This window comes from Poecile atricapillus, chromosome 2 (assembly GCF_030490865.1).
Source record: "Poecile atricapillus isolate bPoeAtr1 chromosome 2, bPoeAtr1.hap1, whole genome shotgun sequence".
Classification (NCBI taxonomy): Eukaryota; Metazoa; Chordata; class Aves; order Passeriformes; family Paridae; genus Poecile; species Poecile atricapillus.
Window position 1 is genome coordinate 141,932,546 of NC_081250.1, and position 14,579 is coordinate 141,947,124.

A 14,579-nucleotide genomic window follows, 5' to 3' on the forward strand; every position below is an offset into this window, starting at 1 on the left:
ATTACATGAAAATCTAAAAGCACAAAGGTACTTGGTTATCCTTTCCTTAGCATCCTCTGCATCTGGAAGTAGAGTCACATTAGCAGCAACCAGGATGCATGGAAATCTCCTTGCAGCCCTCACTGTGAGGAGGCATCACTCCTTTTCAAAGAGAGAAAAATGCAACAGGCCAGATCATCTCAGAGGCAGAGGGAGTAGATAAACTGTCTTTTTCCAATGACTGTCTCGGAGTTTACATATGATTATTTCGATATTTAAAGGGAAGTAATATACCCACTGAGGTTTTAGCCTGCACTGTGGGCTGTACGTGTATGGGCTTGTGGTAAATGTAAATGTGCATAAACTGGAGTGTTTCTGGCAGGCAGGGCCGGTGTCCTGCCGTGTCCCCACAGCAGCTCCTGTGCCCTGGCCGCAGCCTGACCCCGGGAGTGCCCACCGCCCACCGCAGGAGCCCTTTCCCCGTCCCCACATCGCTCTACGGGCTCGCAGCGGCTGAAAACCGGCTGCCAAAAGCCAGAACAGCTGCAGAAGTTATTGCCCGGAGCCCAGCACCGGGACAAACAGGCCCCTGACCTGCAACTGCAGCTTCGGAAATCACGACAAACACGACTTGGAAGTCACCCACCGGCTCAGAGCGCCGTGCCGTGCGAGATGGTCGCCGCTAAAAGCGCAGGGGAGGCGGCAAAAGTGCTGCCCGCCTTTGCCCCGTGTGAGGATCGAACTCACGACCTTCAGATTATGAGACTGACGCGCTACCTACTGCGCTAACGAGGCGGCTGAGAGAGCTCCCTCCGTGAGGGCTCTCGGTCCTGCCGGCGGCCTCGCTCTGCCGGGGCCACGGGAGGACATGGCCCGGCCCGGCCCCTCCTCCGCCCACACCGCTCCCACCGGGCGGGATCCTGCGCTGGCAGCGCGGGGGCTCGGAGTGATCATGTGAGGCTGCAGGGTGACAGTGAGGCTTCGCTGGGGTGACAGTGTGAGGTCCCATAGTATAACCTGTGAGGAGCCCCGCCGTGCTCATGTAGGGGGCCAGGGGGACCCTAAGGGACACCGGGGTGACCATGAGAGATCCTGGTCGAGGAGGGGGGGCCGTCCCTGCTCTCGATCGGCGTTGGCAGGACACAGTCCTGCATGTCAGGGTAATTAGATGGCATCATTTTCGGCCTAATTGCGCAGAACAGGTCAGGAGATAATTAGTGACTTTCGGCCGCGTCTGGCAGCTGCGGGCGGATGTTGGGGGCGGAGGGAGGGACGGGGTAGTTTTTAAAATCACCCCAGAAGCTCAGGACGGCCCCGCCACCGCCCCTCCTCGGGCGCACGTGGTCGCTCCGGGATTAATATCCGACCCATTCCATACTCTTCTGTGTTTCGTACATCTTGATCTTATCTTTACGGGTGATTTTTTTTTTTTCCCCACCCCACAGGGCACCTGACATAGACCCAGAATCTGTGAAGCTGCCCTGAGAAACTGTGCCTGTGCGTCCCTGAAGGCGCCGGTGCTCCCGAGGCCGGCGCGGCGGGATCCTCTCCCTGCCCACACGCGGCCTCAGCCGCCCTCACTGGAGCCCAGGCCGGCACATCCCCTGTGGAGCCGCGGCACAGCGGTGCACGGACACACAGCTGCCGGGCCGAGGCCAGCCCACCCGCGTGAGGAAGTGTGTCACACGTGGCGCTGCAGCCAGGCACGCACACAGGTATGGACACCTCGGGCAGGTGCTCCCGCCCCGCCTCTCCTCCGTCAGACCGGCCGGCCCGGCTGCCCCCGGGCTCTGGCCTGTCACCCCGCTGCAACCCATCCACCTAATGACACAGCAGAGAGCTGCCACGGGGACAACGTGACTCCAGAAGCTACAGCCTGGGAAGGAAGGAAGGAAGAAAAAAAAAAAAAAAAAAAAAAGCCCTAAATGTGCACAATCAAGTGATGAGTGTTTGTATTTCTGATGCTTTGAGGCCAGCTCACAACCCTCCCTCCACGTAATATTCAGGATGTTTGGGAAGGGGTATTTTTCTTATAATAGGATGGCGTAGTCACAAAGCTTTAAAGAAATAAGTGAGTGAATCGTCTATGGTAATAGCAACATACCCCGGACGGGGCACAGTGACGAAGTTCACATCTATTTTTAAGCCTGCCTGGCAGCATGTAGGTGCCGAACAGAGCCCATGACCCTTTTTACTGTTTTGAAGCCATGGACATGGCTGCTGTCTTCGGTCCAATTCAACATCAGAACTGTTTTTTCTCCCTAACGAATACCATGGGAAGACAGAGAAGCCTCAAGCTGTTTTGAAGATTGTGCAATGATGCTTGGGAGCCTACCTGCTTTTGCCTGAGTGCTTTCCTCACTCATATTTCACAGGATGCGACAGGAAGGGAAATACAATCGAATCCGACGGCCGTGGTAAATTTGACTCGAATCCTTCGTATGCCCTGGGGCTGAGGTGGGTGCCTCTCAGATAAGCAATCTAATCAGCTTTGCACTTGTGTCCCATCTGGAAACAGATTGTTGCCGGAGTACATCACCACCTGAGAAGCAAGCTTCAGGTTCGTTTTGAAGATAATTGTACAGACAAATTCAGGGAGTGTGAATTTGCCTGTGGTAATAAGATCTCTTTATTTTTATTCATAGTTAATTCGCTCAGCCGAGGCGATTTCATGCGAGAATGCAGTCCTCAAACAAGAAGGACGATTGCACTGCCTGTGGCACGCATATGCATGGTGCCTGCCCGGCAGATCGGCTGCTGCGACAAAGAGCCATGAACCACCCCAGACATATGGGCAAGATAAGGAAGAGGCTGGAGGATATCAAGAACCAGTCCCTGAAGTTGACAAAAGTGGATTTCAGCCACAACGAAAGCGTAAGATTGGCCACCGACGCCTTCTTGGATGGTGGGAGAGACTCTTACCTCGAAACTCTAAGCAGAGAGGGTGAGGTGGATTTCCTCTCCTCGGTGGAAGCTCAGTACATCAAGGATAACGCCAGGGAGTCTTATTATGCACAGGAGACCCCAGGCGCCGACGGGGCAGCCGCGCCAAAGCAGAACGACGCCGGGTCACTCCCTTCAGGGACCTACTTCCCCACCATTTCTGACAACAGTGAGCCGGCTCTGCTCCACACATGGATTACAGCAGAGAAGCCCTATTTAAAGGAAAAATCCACCGCCACTGTGTATTTCCAAACAGAGAAGAACAGCAACATTAGAGACATCATACGCCGGTACATCCACAAGACCACTCAGGTATGAGCAGAGAATTGCTGTTCCCTTTGCACTTGGTTGTTTCGTGCTCTTACAAGCTCAGCTGAACATGGTACTTAACTCAAGGCAGCCCTGTGTGTTACAGTGTAGCTTTGCTCTAGAAAGTGGCTGTGAAGAGCCTGTTGTTGAACACAGGCAGCACTTTAAAAAAATTTTTTTTTAACTCACACCAACACTTTTTTATGTTGATGGCTTAAAAAAACCCGTTCCCTCTTCTCTCTTGTAACCTCCCATTCACCCAGTGGATTAAATGTGTAGAAAGGGCAGCTTGGCTCTGTCCCTTTTCATGTACCCCCAGCAGGATGGTTTGATCTGTTCAGACCATTGCACCACTAATGAGAATTAAGCCTAAGTGAGCTCTTAGCCATTAGGAATTGTTCAAGGGGATTTGTGGGAGATGTGGGTGAAGGGGATGCAAGTATGTCTGGTATGTCAGCAGCCATCCCCAGAGGAAGGAAATTAATCAGAAAATACACCTTTCATCCCTAATATATTGTCTGTATCAGTTAAAATGTCATGTGGGCTCTATACAGAGACTCTGCAGCATAACTCGGCATGTGGGAAAGGTGCAAAGGATGCTCCTGACTACCTACAGGTGATGGAGGCCACAGAGGTGCCAGCCACAGGACAAAGCCAGGCTGCCCACACTCTGGGAAATCAGGAACTGAGCTGGAGGGGGGACAGAAAACTGATGTCATGTGTGTTCTAGCAGTTCGCTTGTTTTCCTGGAAAAAAAATTTGATACTTCAGGGTTGTATTTACCGTCATCCATGAGTTTTGCCCTTATATAAATTCAGAAGAGCAGCAGCAGTTTCACGCAGGAGTGGTCAGGAGCCAAGCCAGGATGCAATAGTGCTGCCCAGCAGAGACTTTGGAGCCCTCCGGAGCCACAGGATTCCTTCCGCTTTGTTATTCCCCTGCAAGGGCAGGTGCTGGCCCTGGTAACAGAGTGTAATGGCAGGGGAGAAGGATCCCCGTTGGCAGCTGCTCTCTCAAAGCCTACAAGTGCTTACCACACCAGGGGAATTATAGAAATGTCTCTGGAATAATAAAATAGGAATCAGGTAAAATATCAACTCAGAATTTTCTGTCCCAAGAAAAGAAAACTTGTAGGTGAAAAATTGGGAAATGTAATATAAACCCATGTTTCGTGTGACCTTAATAATCTAATTTACATTACGAGAGTGTGCTGCAGCAACACAAACAGTATAAAATTTGTCAACTGCTTTTTGAGCACAGTTTTCCAATGACACCAGCTATTAAATAGCATCTGGTAAGGGTCCATCCTGGATAGCCTAGTATTTGATACATGCATTACAAAATTAAATAACAGAATAAAAGCTCTGTTAATGGATGACCTCAAAATGCAAAGGATTCAAAAGTGATACAACAATTTTAAGACATTTGTGGAATTGGTGCAGATCACAAAATGAAATTCAGGCAAAAGAAAGTACTACAAGTAAGAAAAGTAAGTCAGGTGCAGAAATATAAATTTGGAACAGATAGTAAAAAGCAGTACTAGAGACAATGGGCTGGAGCTGGGGCATTAACAGGAAGTGTGGATGTGAAATATTTGACATAATTGTGCTTACCTAGCCATGGCAAAGCTCTTTCTGAAGCACCAGGTTTTTGCAGCAGGAGGAAGGCATGAGATCCTCATTGCTCCACAAATAGTTTGGCTGCCTGAAGAGGACGCTGGCTGCGCAGGATGTGTCTGGTCTTGTAGGATATCTCGTGGTGGCAAGGGGAATAAGCTTGCTCTTAGGTGTGGACATAGGCCTTGGAGTAAGATTCAGAGCAAGCTGGAAGCAATTAGTAAGACAGATCTACAAAGATGCTGTAAAGTTTGTTTTCATTGGAGGTGATACCCCATGAGCACAGTTATCAAAGGTTCCCTCTCCAGTCAGTGAAGAAACAAGCATCTCCTGAAGTTGTCAGGTAGTAGCTGGGCTGAATTGACCTTTTCCACAGGCAATTAGACATCAGACAAGACCAGCACTTTCTAGTATGGACCTGGTTTTATATCACATTTATAGGTCCCTTGATTCACACTGGCTGCAGACTATGCATTTAAATAGTTGTCAGGGGTTTTATGCCCAGTCCTAAGACTTTTACACACTCTTCTGCCAGTTGTGAATTGGGGAGCATGGATGTGTGGTCAGATTGTAACAATTAGTTTATAAATCAGCGTTTAAAAAAAAAAAAAAAATGGAGCTGTTGGAGTCTGTCACCCCACCACCACCACCACCAACAACAGGGTGAGGCTTTTTAAAGCCAAGGCTGTCCAGGTGTAAATCATAAAAGAGAAAGCATCATCCAGGCTGAATACATGTCGCTTATGACACCTAGTGAGCTGTGTGGCAAGGGCTGTGGTCTTTTGTTTAGCTACATCCCTATTGCTCTCCAATAAGTATTTCAGTATATTTCCTAGTGCCAAAATCTCACCTGCAAATTCATAGATCATTTTGGGTTATATGTTATGTGTTATATTGGTTTTATATAAGCAAAAAACAATGAGGCAATGTGTTTCATCATTTTAGTGATTCAAGCACTTAGGGAGAAAACCAGAAAAAATACCCACATATAACTGAGTATTTGTGTTTATTGGAATGTATTTTTTAACAAATAAACTACATCACACTGTCCTCATAGCAACCTTAAGTTATGTAAATTGTCTCTACTAATGCCTCTGCTCTTTTTCTGAAGGTGTTAGCTATCGTGATGGATGTGTTCACAGACACTGAGATTCTTTGTGACCTCCTGGAGGCAGCTAACAAGCGCATGGTCTTTGTCTACCTGCTGCTCGATCATGGCAGTATAGATCTTTTCTCGGAGATGTGCGACAAGTTGCAAATTGCTGAGGATCTCTTCAAGGTACTGTGGCTCTGTGAAGCTCTAAGGCTGAGAGCTGTCTGCCTAACTGCAGGCACTCTGAGCTAGAAGTATGACGTTATGCTAAGGTCAATCCACCTTCTAATTAAAAGGGAGCAAGAGATTTCCTGGGGTACTGTTAGCACACCAAACTCCTCTTTGGAGATGCCTATGTTTTCACATGGATATTATAGGAAGGTAAGGCATTTCTATTAGCTCCCCAGATGAAACTAATCTTGGCCCTGAAGTCTCAAAACAGGGCTAAAATTTCCCTAGTAGAGTTATCTAATGTAGGCATTAGAACTGCTTCTGTTTAATAGCTCTGCAGCAGCTGTGGTCTGGCAGCCACAGGGAGAAGGTGCACAAAACTGTTTTGCACGGCCATAGCTTGGTTGCACTGGGTGGTTTCTGATAAAATGTGTTAAAGCTCTTTTAAAGGTAACACCTCAAATTTAGGTGGCTGTTAGTTTAATCTGCCTTCATCTCTGTCAGAGGGAACTGGCTTTAAAAGAACCCCTCCTAGGAATTATTTCAGTTGTTGCTTAAGATGCTGTAGAGCTCCTATGGCATCTCCCTGGGGATGGGTGATACTGCAGAGGCCACAGACCTTTGGAATGGCAGCTGTGGGCACACAGGAAGCCTGAGGGCATCTTACATGCACCAGACACCTGGTTTTCAACAGCTGAATTCCATCCCAAATATATGAAGAAGCTGAAATTAATAATGCACGTTCATAACTGTTTGCATGCCTGTAAACCCTCACTCCTAAGGAGAACAATCCTGGGCTATTTATTCTAAGTCTGCTGCTACAGCATCTAGGCCTCTACAACGTGCATGTCAAATCCTTGGTGCCACTCATTTCTAAGGCCTTGATTCTGCCAAGTGTGTGTATGGACAGCAGAATCAGGGTCTGAAAGGCACTTGCTCAGGTACAAGGACAGTGCAGATCATTCCATGGGCCAAACTGACCTGCATCTCCCCTCACACAAGTACCTGCATCTGATCCCGAAGGACAGCATTTGTCTGGGCTGCTCCAGCAGAGCAGCACCTGTGTCCTTGCAGGCCCAGATGGATTGGAGGAGCAGAGGTTTTGCCCTGCTGTGTCATGGCACAGCCAATGTAAAGGGAGTACAGCTACAGCAGATTGTGCCTGGGGTGCCAGTGGAGGGCAACAGGCTGCTCCCGGCTAGGGGCACATCTGTGCTCCTTTTGGCTGGGGTGGCAAGACCTTGGCTAGGTTTCCTCTGGGCACAAACCTTCAAATACCACATCAGAGAGTCCATGAAGAAATTTGACTTTGGGGCAGTGAAGAGCTAAAGGCGGTGGGGGAAAAGGGCCCTCTCTGTCTGATTTTTAATTAAAAAGACATATAATTCACTCAATTTTATTTTTATTTACAGAATATTTCAGTCCGCAGTGTTACTGGAGAGGTTTACTGTGCCAAGTCAGGGAGGAAATTTTCAGGACAAATTCGAGAAAAATTTCTTATCTCTGACTGGAGATACGTGCTGTCTGGATCTTACAGGTGAGATGAGCCACTGCACTTCATGTCTACGTACTCTTTTATGATTTTAAATACTTCTTCCCCAGAAAAGTGCCATGGAAATTTTTGTAAGGTAAGAAGCTTTTGTTTAACAAAAAAACCTCACGTTTTCAAAAAATGCTATTTTTCAAAAAAATCTACTTAACTTACTTTAAAGTTGCTCTTAGTTCTTTATGGAGCATGGGTTTTAATTTAAATGTTCAGGAAGTAACATAAACAACTTTGCCAGTGCAGCCCTGGGGCAAAACTAGAAATGTGTACAGCTTAATATTGTCCTCATTGTTTGGGTTCTCAAGTGTTGTGATTGTGAAATATGATACATTTCTGTCTCCCTCAGGATCCCTTAATGTAGCATATGTCACTCAGCTTATCTAAGGATTTGTTCTTCATAGGACAAATTTAGTGATTAAAGGTAAAACAGAAATACTTCAGAGACTTACTGTTTTTCCCTGTGTTTCATTAACAGGTAGGCAGTATATATCTACATAACTGCTGCACCTTCATTTTTTCTCTTTTTTTAAATTTTCTTTGTTTGTTTGTTTTGTTTGTGCTGCTATAATTATTTCAGGTAGTGGATATAGCATCTCAACAACTGGATTTTTGAGATCCTAGATCCTCTGGTCAGGGAATTTCAGGAGACTCTGAGCTTGCATCATATAAATGAAGTTTCTCAGCATCATGGCTACATAGAAATGTTTCACAAATGACCAAGTGTATCCTAGAAATCCAGGTACAAAAATACAAGAGGTGATTGATTATTTTAAATTATATGATTCTTCTTAATCCAAGTTTATGATTTGGAAGCTTAAATGCCTCTGCTCTGATAAAACTATGCCACCAGCAAGTTTACAGAACTGTAGTAACGAAGGAAAAAGTGATTTTTGGGGATGGGCTGCAGGAGCTCAGGTGTACACTAACAGAGGCACCCACTTTTCATTCCATTTCCAAAGGAACCATCAGACAAAACTTAGTGGACACTCAGGGTTGGGTTTTTTTTTATTGACTGCTCTTTTGTTTCCTTATTTTTGTGGGTGTTTTTTAATGCCTCACCACAGATGCGTTGAAATCCGAGTGAAGTATGTGTGGGAGAAGAACAGAACAAGATCTATTTTCTTTGACCAAGAAGCTTCCTTTTGGCTTCTCTTTCAATACCAAAAATACTAAAAACTCCTGAAGTCCTGTGCAGTCACTTCTATCTTTCTCTACTGCTGTTGAATATCTTCTAATCTCAAGTACCTTGTCAGACTATGTAATTCCATATTCAGCACACAGAGAAGGTGGTGAGGAACAAATGTATTTAAAACTATAAAAAAAGCTATTTAACTTCAGCACCAATTTGCAATTCACATTGGTTATAACACACTACCAGTATGTGGCATTTCTTGCTAGCTCTCACTTTATTAGATTTTTGCTATGCCTAAATCTTACCAACCAACCTCTTCAGGTATAAACAAGAATGATATTGAGTGAAACAGACACAAACTCTTCTACAGTGCATTTGTTGGAAATCACACTGGAGTAGATCTTAAAACTGATACAGAATTTTAAAATACAATGCCAGATTTCACCGAAGTGCCAAGTTCTGCATGATGTTATAATAGTGGTGGGGGGAACAGGCTGAGGAAATAAAATAGCTCTTTAGGACATGCTCTCAATTTTTATTGCCAGTGTCTATCATGAGGGGTTAGAATGCAGTATTTCTTTTTGCTGTCTGTCACTCTATCTCATCCTATGATAACTTATTCCGTTTTTAAAATTAATTTGAAATTAGATAGTGCATGAACTCAGCATTCCTAAAGAAGGCAAAATGAAAACCACAGAAAGCACAGACCTTGATCCCCAGGGTCAGCTGAGTATCTCCCTGGCTGCCACTCTGAAAGCCACTGGCCTCTTCAGAGTCAGCATCTAACAACTAACACGGGCTGCTTTGCCAGGAGCATCAGCTCAGGTGGGGCAGGTTTCTCCCACACAGGTTATCCACCAGGCAGCACTAACATGTAGGGTAACCCAAACCTGATCCCAGCTGAAAACCCCAGTCCTCCCTTCCGTCCTCCCTTCCGTCCTCCCTTCCGTCCTCCCTTCCGTCCTCCCTTCCGTCCTCCCTTCCGTCCTCCCTTCCGTCCTCCCTTCCGTCCTCCCTTCCGTCCTCCCTTCCGTCCTCCCTTCCGTCCTCCCTTCCGTCCTCCCTTCCGTCCTCCCTTCCGTCCTCCCTTCCGTCCTTCCTGTTGCAGCCCTACAAACACAGGGATGAGCACATCCCTAGTGAACTGCAGCTCCAACAATGCAGAGAGGACACATTATAAAACAATTCCAGTGCTGAACCAGAGAGGTAGGATTTGATTGAGGCAATCATAAATGAGAGGGTCTGTGACAGGGCACAAGACAAAGCCCTGGAAAGATGGCTGAGAAGTATCTATCAGTGACTTAATTTGTTATACAACGTTGGCCCCAAACCAGTTCTTTGTGCTTTTTCTTGGATTGGCCTCACCCAGGAAAACCTGGAAGAAAAACAATCCCTCTGGGCAGGTGGTAACAATAACAGACTCCTCTGAGCCTGTCCCAAAAGAGCACTCAGAATGGTATACTAAGGAGCAAAACTGGACCTAAAACCTAAACAATGCATTTTCTCTTAGAATGAAGCCAATGAAAACCTGTTGTCTTTTATGCCAAGTTCTGTTTTGTTCTCCAGAAAAGTGCACAGACTGTAAATTGCTGCGACTTTTTACACAACAACTTCACAAGCATTTGTCTAAAATCACAAAGATCTTACCTTGTAACTTTGAGCTCATCCATTTGGCATCAGTTCTTGGAGAATCTCTGGGCTGTTCATTTGATCTAACTTTCTCTGTTTAGAAGGGTAGCAGGTAAAATCAGTGATCCACAAACTGGTATCTGTCAGGTACTCCAGGAAGATACATGTGGGAGTAAGTTATCAAAACTGGACAGAACAGGCTTTTTCCTCTAATTCTGTTAGGCTTTTAAAAACCATTTACAAGTGTAATTGATTCTTATTTCTGTCTAGATTTTCTTTTATAAACTAGGTGTATCTCTAGCACATAAAATATAAACATGATACTTTAGACCTCAGCCCTTTCATGAGTTTGTAACCTTCAGTGTAGATACCTTAGAAAAATTGTGTGCATTTTTGTATTTATTCCTGACCTGTTTAACAGTTAGTTGAAGGACATGCAAAGGTTTAGAAAGCACTGCTTAGTGAATAAAGGCAATGCTGAGCTGGCACAGCAGATGTTACACACCCAGCAGGGAGTTAGCTTGCTGTGCTCTTTACCTTGGCTCCCGAGGTTTTGTCCATATTTAGAATAATTTGAATACAGTGGGTGAGAAGTACCTGTATTTTGGTAACTTACTGTATGTTTTCATATCCAGTCATAAAATGTACAGTATAAATTGTATGGGTGTCCGGTGGCATTGGACTAGTGATTTCTTCACTCCTCCCCTTGCTCTTGAAGCAACAGTATAAAAGCACTGTATACCTCAAGCCCAACTCTTTAGGAATGCTCTGGGCAAGCAGATGTAAATTGTGTCTTACTGCCTCAGTATCAGCTCAGGCTGTCAGTCCCACTGAGCTTCACAGGAGTTTTATCAAAACTTGACAAGATTTTAAGTGCACACACCTACAGCCAAATTTGGCTCTCAGCAGCCCTTGTGCAAATCTAGCACAGCTAATAAAGTCACACAGGAATAACCATGGCAGAGTTTTGCCAACACAGAATAACCTCAAATTCAAATCCACCACTGCTCTGTATCCTCTGCTGCACAGCTCAAGCTCTGGTCAGTTCAGGGAGTAATTACATTTCATTCTCTCAAGTATGCTCATTTTATTGGTGCTGCTGCTGCTCAGACACGGCAGCCTGCGCAACACAATCAAGCTGGCTTGTGGTTTTGTAAAAGCACAAATTTATGTTTGCTGAGTGGATTAGGGAAGCACATAAAAGAAAAATAATTTAAAAGCTGTGGGTTATCCTAAGGTGTGTCTCTGAACTACCAGAATTAAAACTATTGTGGTGTTTCTCCCTTACCTTATAGCAAAGTATTACATTTATTTTTGGAAATGCTGTAGGAAATATTTGTAATTTCATTTTCTCTGTAGTGAAGAAAACAAAGATTTGTCAGGTGTGGCGGCTTGTTTTGTGGTGTGGGACGTGACAGGAAGGTTGGGGTTTTATGTGTTTCTCTTGACCAATGAAGATGACAGAAAAAATGAAAACAAAGGATGGTTCTTTTTTCCTAGACTTTTTGATGTCACTTGGAGTGGCTGAGAGTTACCAAGTGGCACGGCATGCTGCAGGGTACAAGGTACAATTTATGTGTGTGCAGGTAAGACGTGGCAAGACTTGAATTTAAGCATTGTGAATGGAAAAGAGGTCCCTAAAAAGAGGGGTCTAAACTCCTTTCCATGGAACAGACACACATACCTTGGGTATTGTATCTGACATTTATCCCTGCAGTGGATCTGGATCACCACTCCCTTGAGGAAGTTGCATAACTTTACAAGGTTTCTTGAAGGTTTTAGAGGCAGCTGCAATAACAAAGATTGATCCAAATCAAAGAGCACTGATGTGAACTGACCTGAAATTCAACTGCGACACCATCTTCATCCTGTGTTTAGACAAGAAGCTTCAGCAGTAAAACACATTTGCCTTTTGCATCGCCCCTGCGGGGGCTCTGCCATTCCTGATGGCCAACGTTAACTCTAACCCTTACCTTGTGTCTCCTTCCAGCTTCACGTGGCTGTGTGGCCAGGTTCACCGCAACCTCCTCTCCAAGTTCACGGGCCAGGTTGTGGAGCTGTTTGACGAGGAGTTCCGGCACCTGTACGCGCTGTCCAAGCCCGTGCGGGGCCCCAAGACCCCTCCGCGCAGCCTCCCCTTCCTGTTCAGCCGGAGCTGGGCCCCCCTGCGCAGCCTCCCCTACAGCGACGAGGGAAGCGCCAACACCCTCTCCGACCCCCTGAGCAGCCTCTCCGCTGGCAGCACCCACCAGAGCAAGCAGACCCCAAGAACTCTCATGTTCAACAGCAACTTCACCCCCCAATCACCTCTCCAGCGAGTCAATTCCTTCCACAGCTATGTCTCATTCACTCCCCCGCCTGCACAGAAGGCCATCCAGCCTAACTACTATCAGCCACCCTACATGGCTGAGAACTCCACAGTGCCCTATAACAACATGAACATTTACAGACCTATAAGGCTCAGGCAAGAGGAACCGAACAGGACAGGGTTAAGTTCATCCTGGAGATGCCTCCACAAAGCTAACCTGTTTGCATAATAACCACCTTGTTTGGAAATGCAAGTAAATATAGTGAGGGCCTGTTTAGCAATCGCTTGTGTGCTGATGAATATAGAAATTCTGTATAATACAAATGAGGATGATTTCAAGCCTCTTGTTTTGTTGCTTATGTATGCTTCATTTCCCTGATTAAAAAGACAAGGCTGCTAATGTGTGAACCTCAGGTGCATCAGGATCCCAGGAAGAACACATCTGAATAATGCTGCTCACAGTGCAACACTGCTACTGCCTATCACCTGCCCCTGGCGGCATATTTGTGTACCAGAATGACAGTAACTGTTTTTCTTATGTCCAGGCAACTGAAAGGGGCTAACGCACAGTTTACTACTATGCATTTTATGCACTTGAATAAGGAGACTGAAGGCTGCTATTTCTGTAGCAAACAGGGATGATGCTGGCAGCAGCTGGCTACCTTCGTGCTCTCATCAAACTTTAATCTTGATTCAGAGGGACTGCCTTCAGGCTGGCAGGGAAGCACAGGTCCTGCCACAGCACTGTCTCAGAGCTCTCTCTGCTTGAGCTGCACATGAAGGATGGCTGTTCCCAAGGACTCTTTGGATGGGGCCTGGTGCCTTTGACATGGACTGAGACCGACAGTACTGGTTATGGAAGACACATTCACCTTACCTTCACTTCCACTGGTCAGCAACATGAGTGTATCCCATCACACCTGGTTACAAACCTCCCATCCTGCCAGCTCAGGGCAACTTTCCTTATGAAGAGCAGCTGTGAAGGTTCAGACTGAAAAGTGAAGCTGAGTTAAAGAAGCAAAGTCGTACCAGTAACACATCAGGACTGAGTTCCAATTCATTTAATTGCACATGCTTTGAAATCCTTTTTGTGGTCATCTGATTGAACATGAAGTTAGAGATACTGCTAAGTTCTTCATTGCCTCTAATTTTTAAAGATGAACTGGGTCTCTGTAGTGCCCATGGGCTAGAGTTATAAAGGGAGCTACAGAGGTTCAGCTGCTTGAACCAAACCAGAAAAACTTTCTGCCAAATAATTCATGAAAACTAAGGAAGCTTCTGTAAGCAAAGAAAATTAATGAAACAAAGGATTTCCATCCAGAGTTACCAAGATGTCTAACAGCTGTTGATTTATCAGTAGATTTATTTTTTCCACACCTGCTTTGTACCATCTTTCATCTGCCTCTAACAGAAAACAACCCTAAACACACTTGCACTTCTGGCCTGTTTTCCTTGACTTCTCACCTGCTCAGAAAGGAATACAATTGAATTATGTAGACTGTGGATGTTGATAATCGTATGTAGGTGAAGAAGGTTTCTCATCCTTGGAAGAGCAAGCATTTTGGAAGCATACCTGGAAAGTTTAAAGAACATTATGAAAGATACAGGATGGACACATCCTGCTCTAGCTTCACTATGGGTGTTTTAACTGGTAATACCAAATTTTGGAGTCCATAATAATAATCAACTATTGCATATAACTGTAAATTCTGTACATAGCAATATTTTTTGGATTCCTTGGGGAGAAGGGAAATTTGATTTTTATTCCTATGATAATTCTATTTAATTATCTGAATATAGCAACCATTCAAATAAAACAGAAGACTCTTTCTTCATATTCTCTTGCCCTGTAC

At 45.4% G+C, this 14,579-nt stretch overlaps 1 protein-coding gene and 1 non-coding gene across 2 annotated transcripts; one reads left to right on the forward strand and one right to left on the reverse strand.

Moving 5' to 3' along the window:
• Positions 1–701: 701 nt before the first annotated feature.
• TRNAM-CAU (transfer RNA methionine (anticodon CAU)) lies at positions 702–774 on the reverse strand. The gene has a single exon. It is a non-coding gene; the product is annotated as a tRNA-Met (tRNA).
• A 132-nt stretch (positions 775–906) lies between these two features.
• FAM83A (family with sequence similarity 83 member A) lies at positions 907–12,955 on the forward strand. Its single transcript, XM_058832747.1, has 7 exons — positions 907–933; positions 1,425–1,694; positions 2,355–2,539; positions 2,625–3,234; positions 5,959–6,126; positions 7,524–7,648; positions 12,409–12,955. Exons 4-7 carry the CDS (start codon positions 2,659–2,661, stop codon positions 12,953–12,955), a joined length of 1,416 nt encoding a protein of 471 aa, XP_058688730.1. The 5' UTR covers positions 907–933; positions 1,425–1,694; positions 2,355–2,539; positions 2,625–2,658.
• Positions 12,956–14,579: the final 1,624 nt, after the last annotated feature.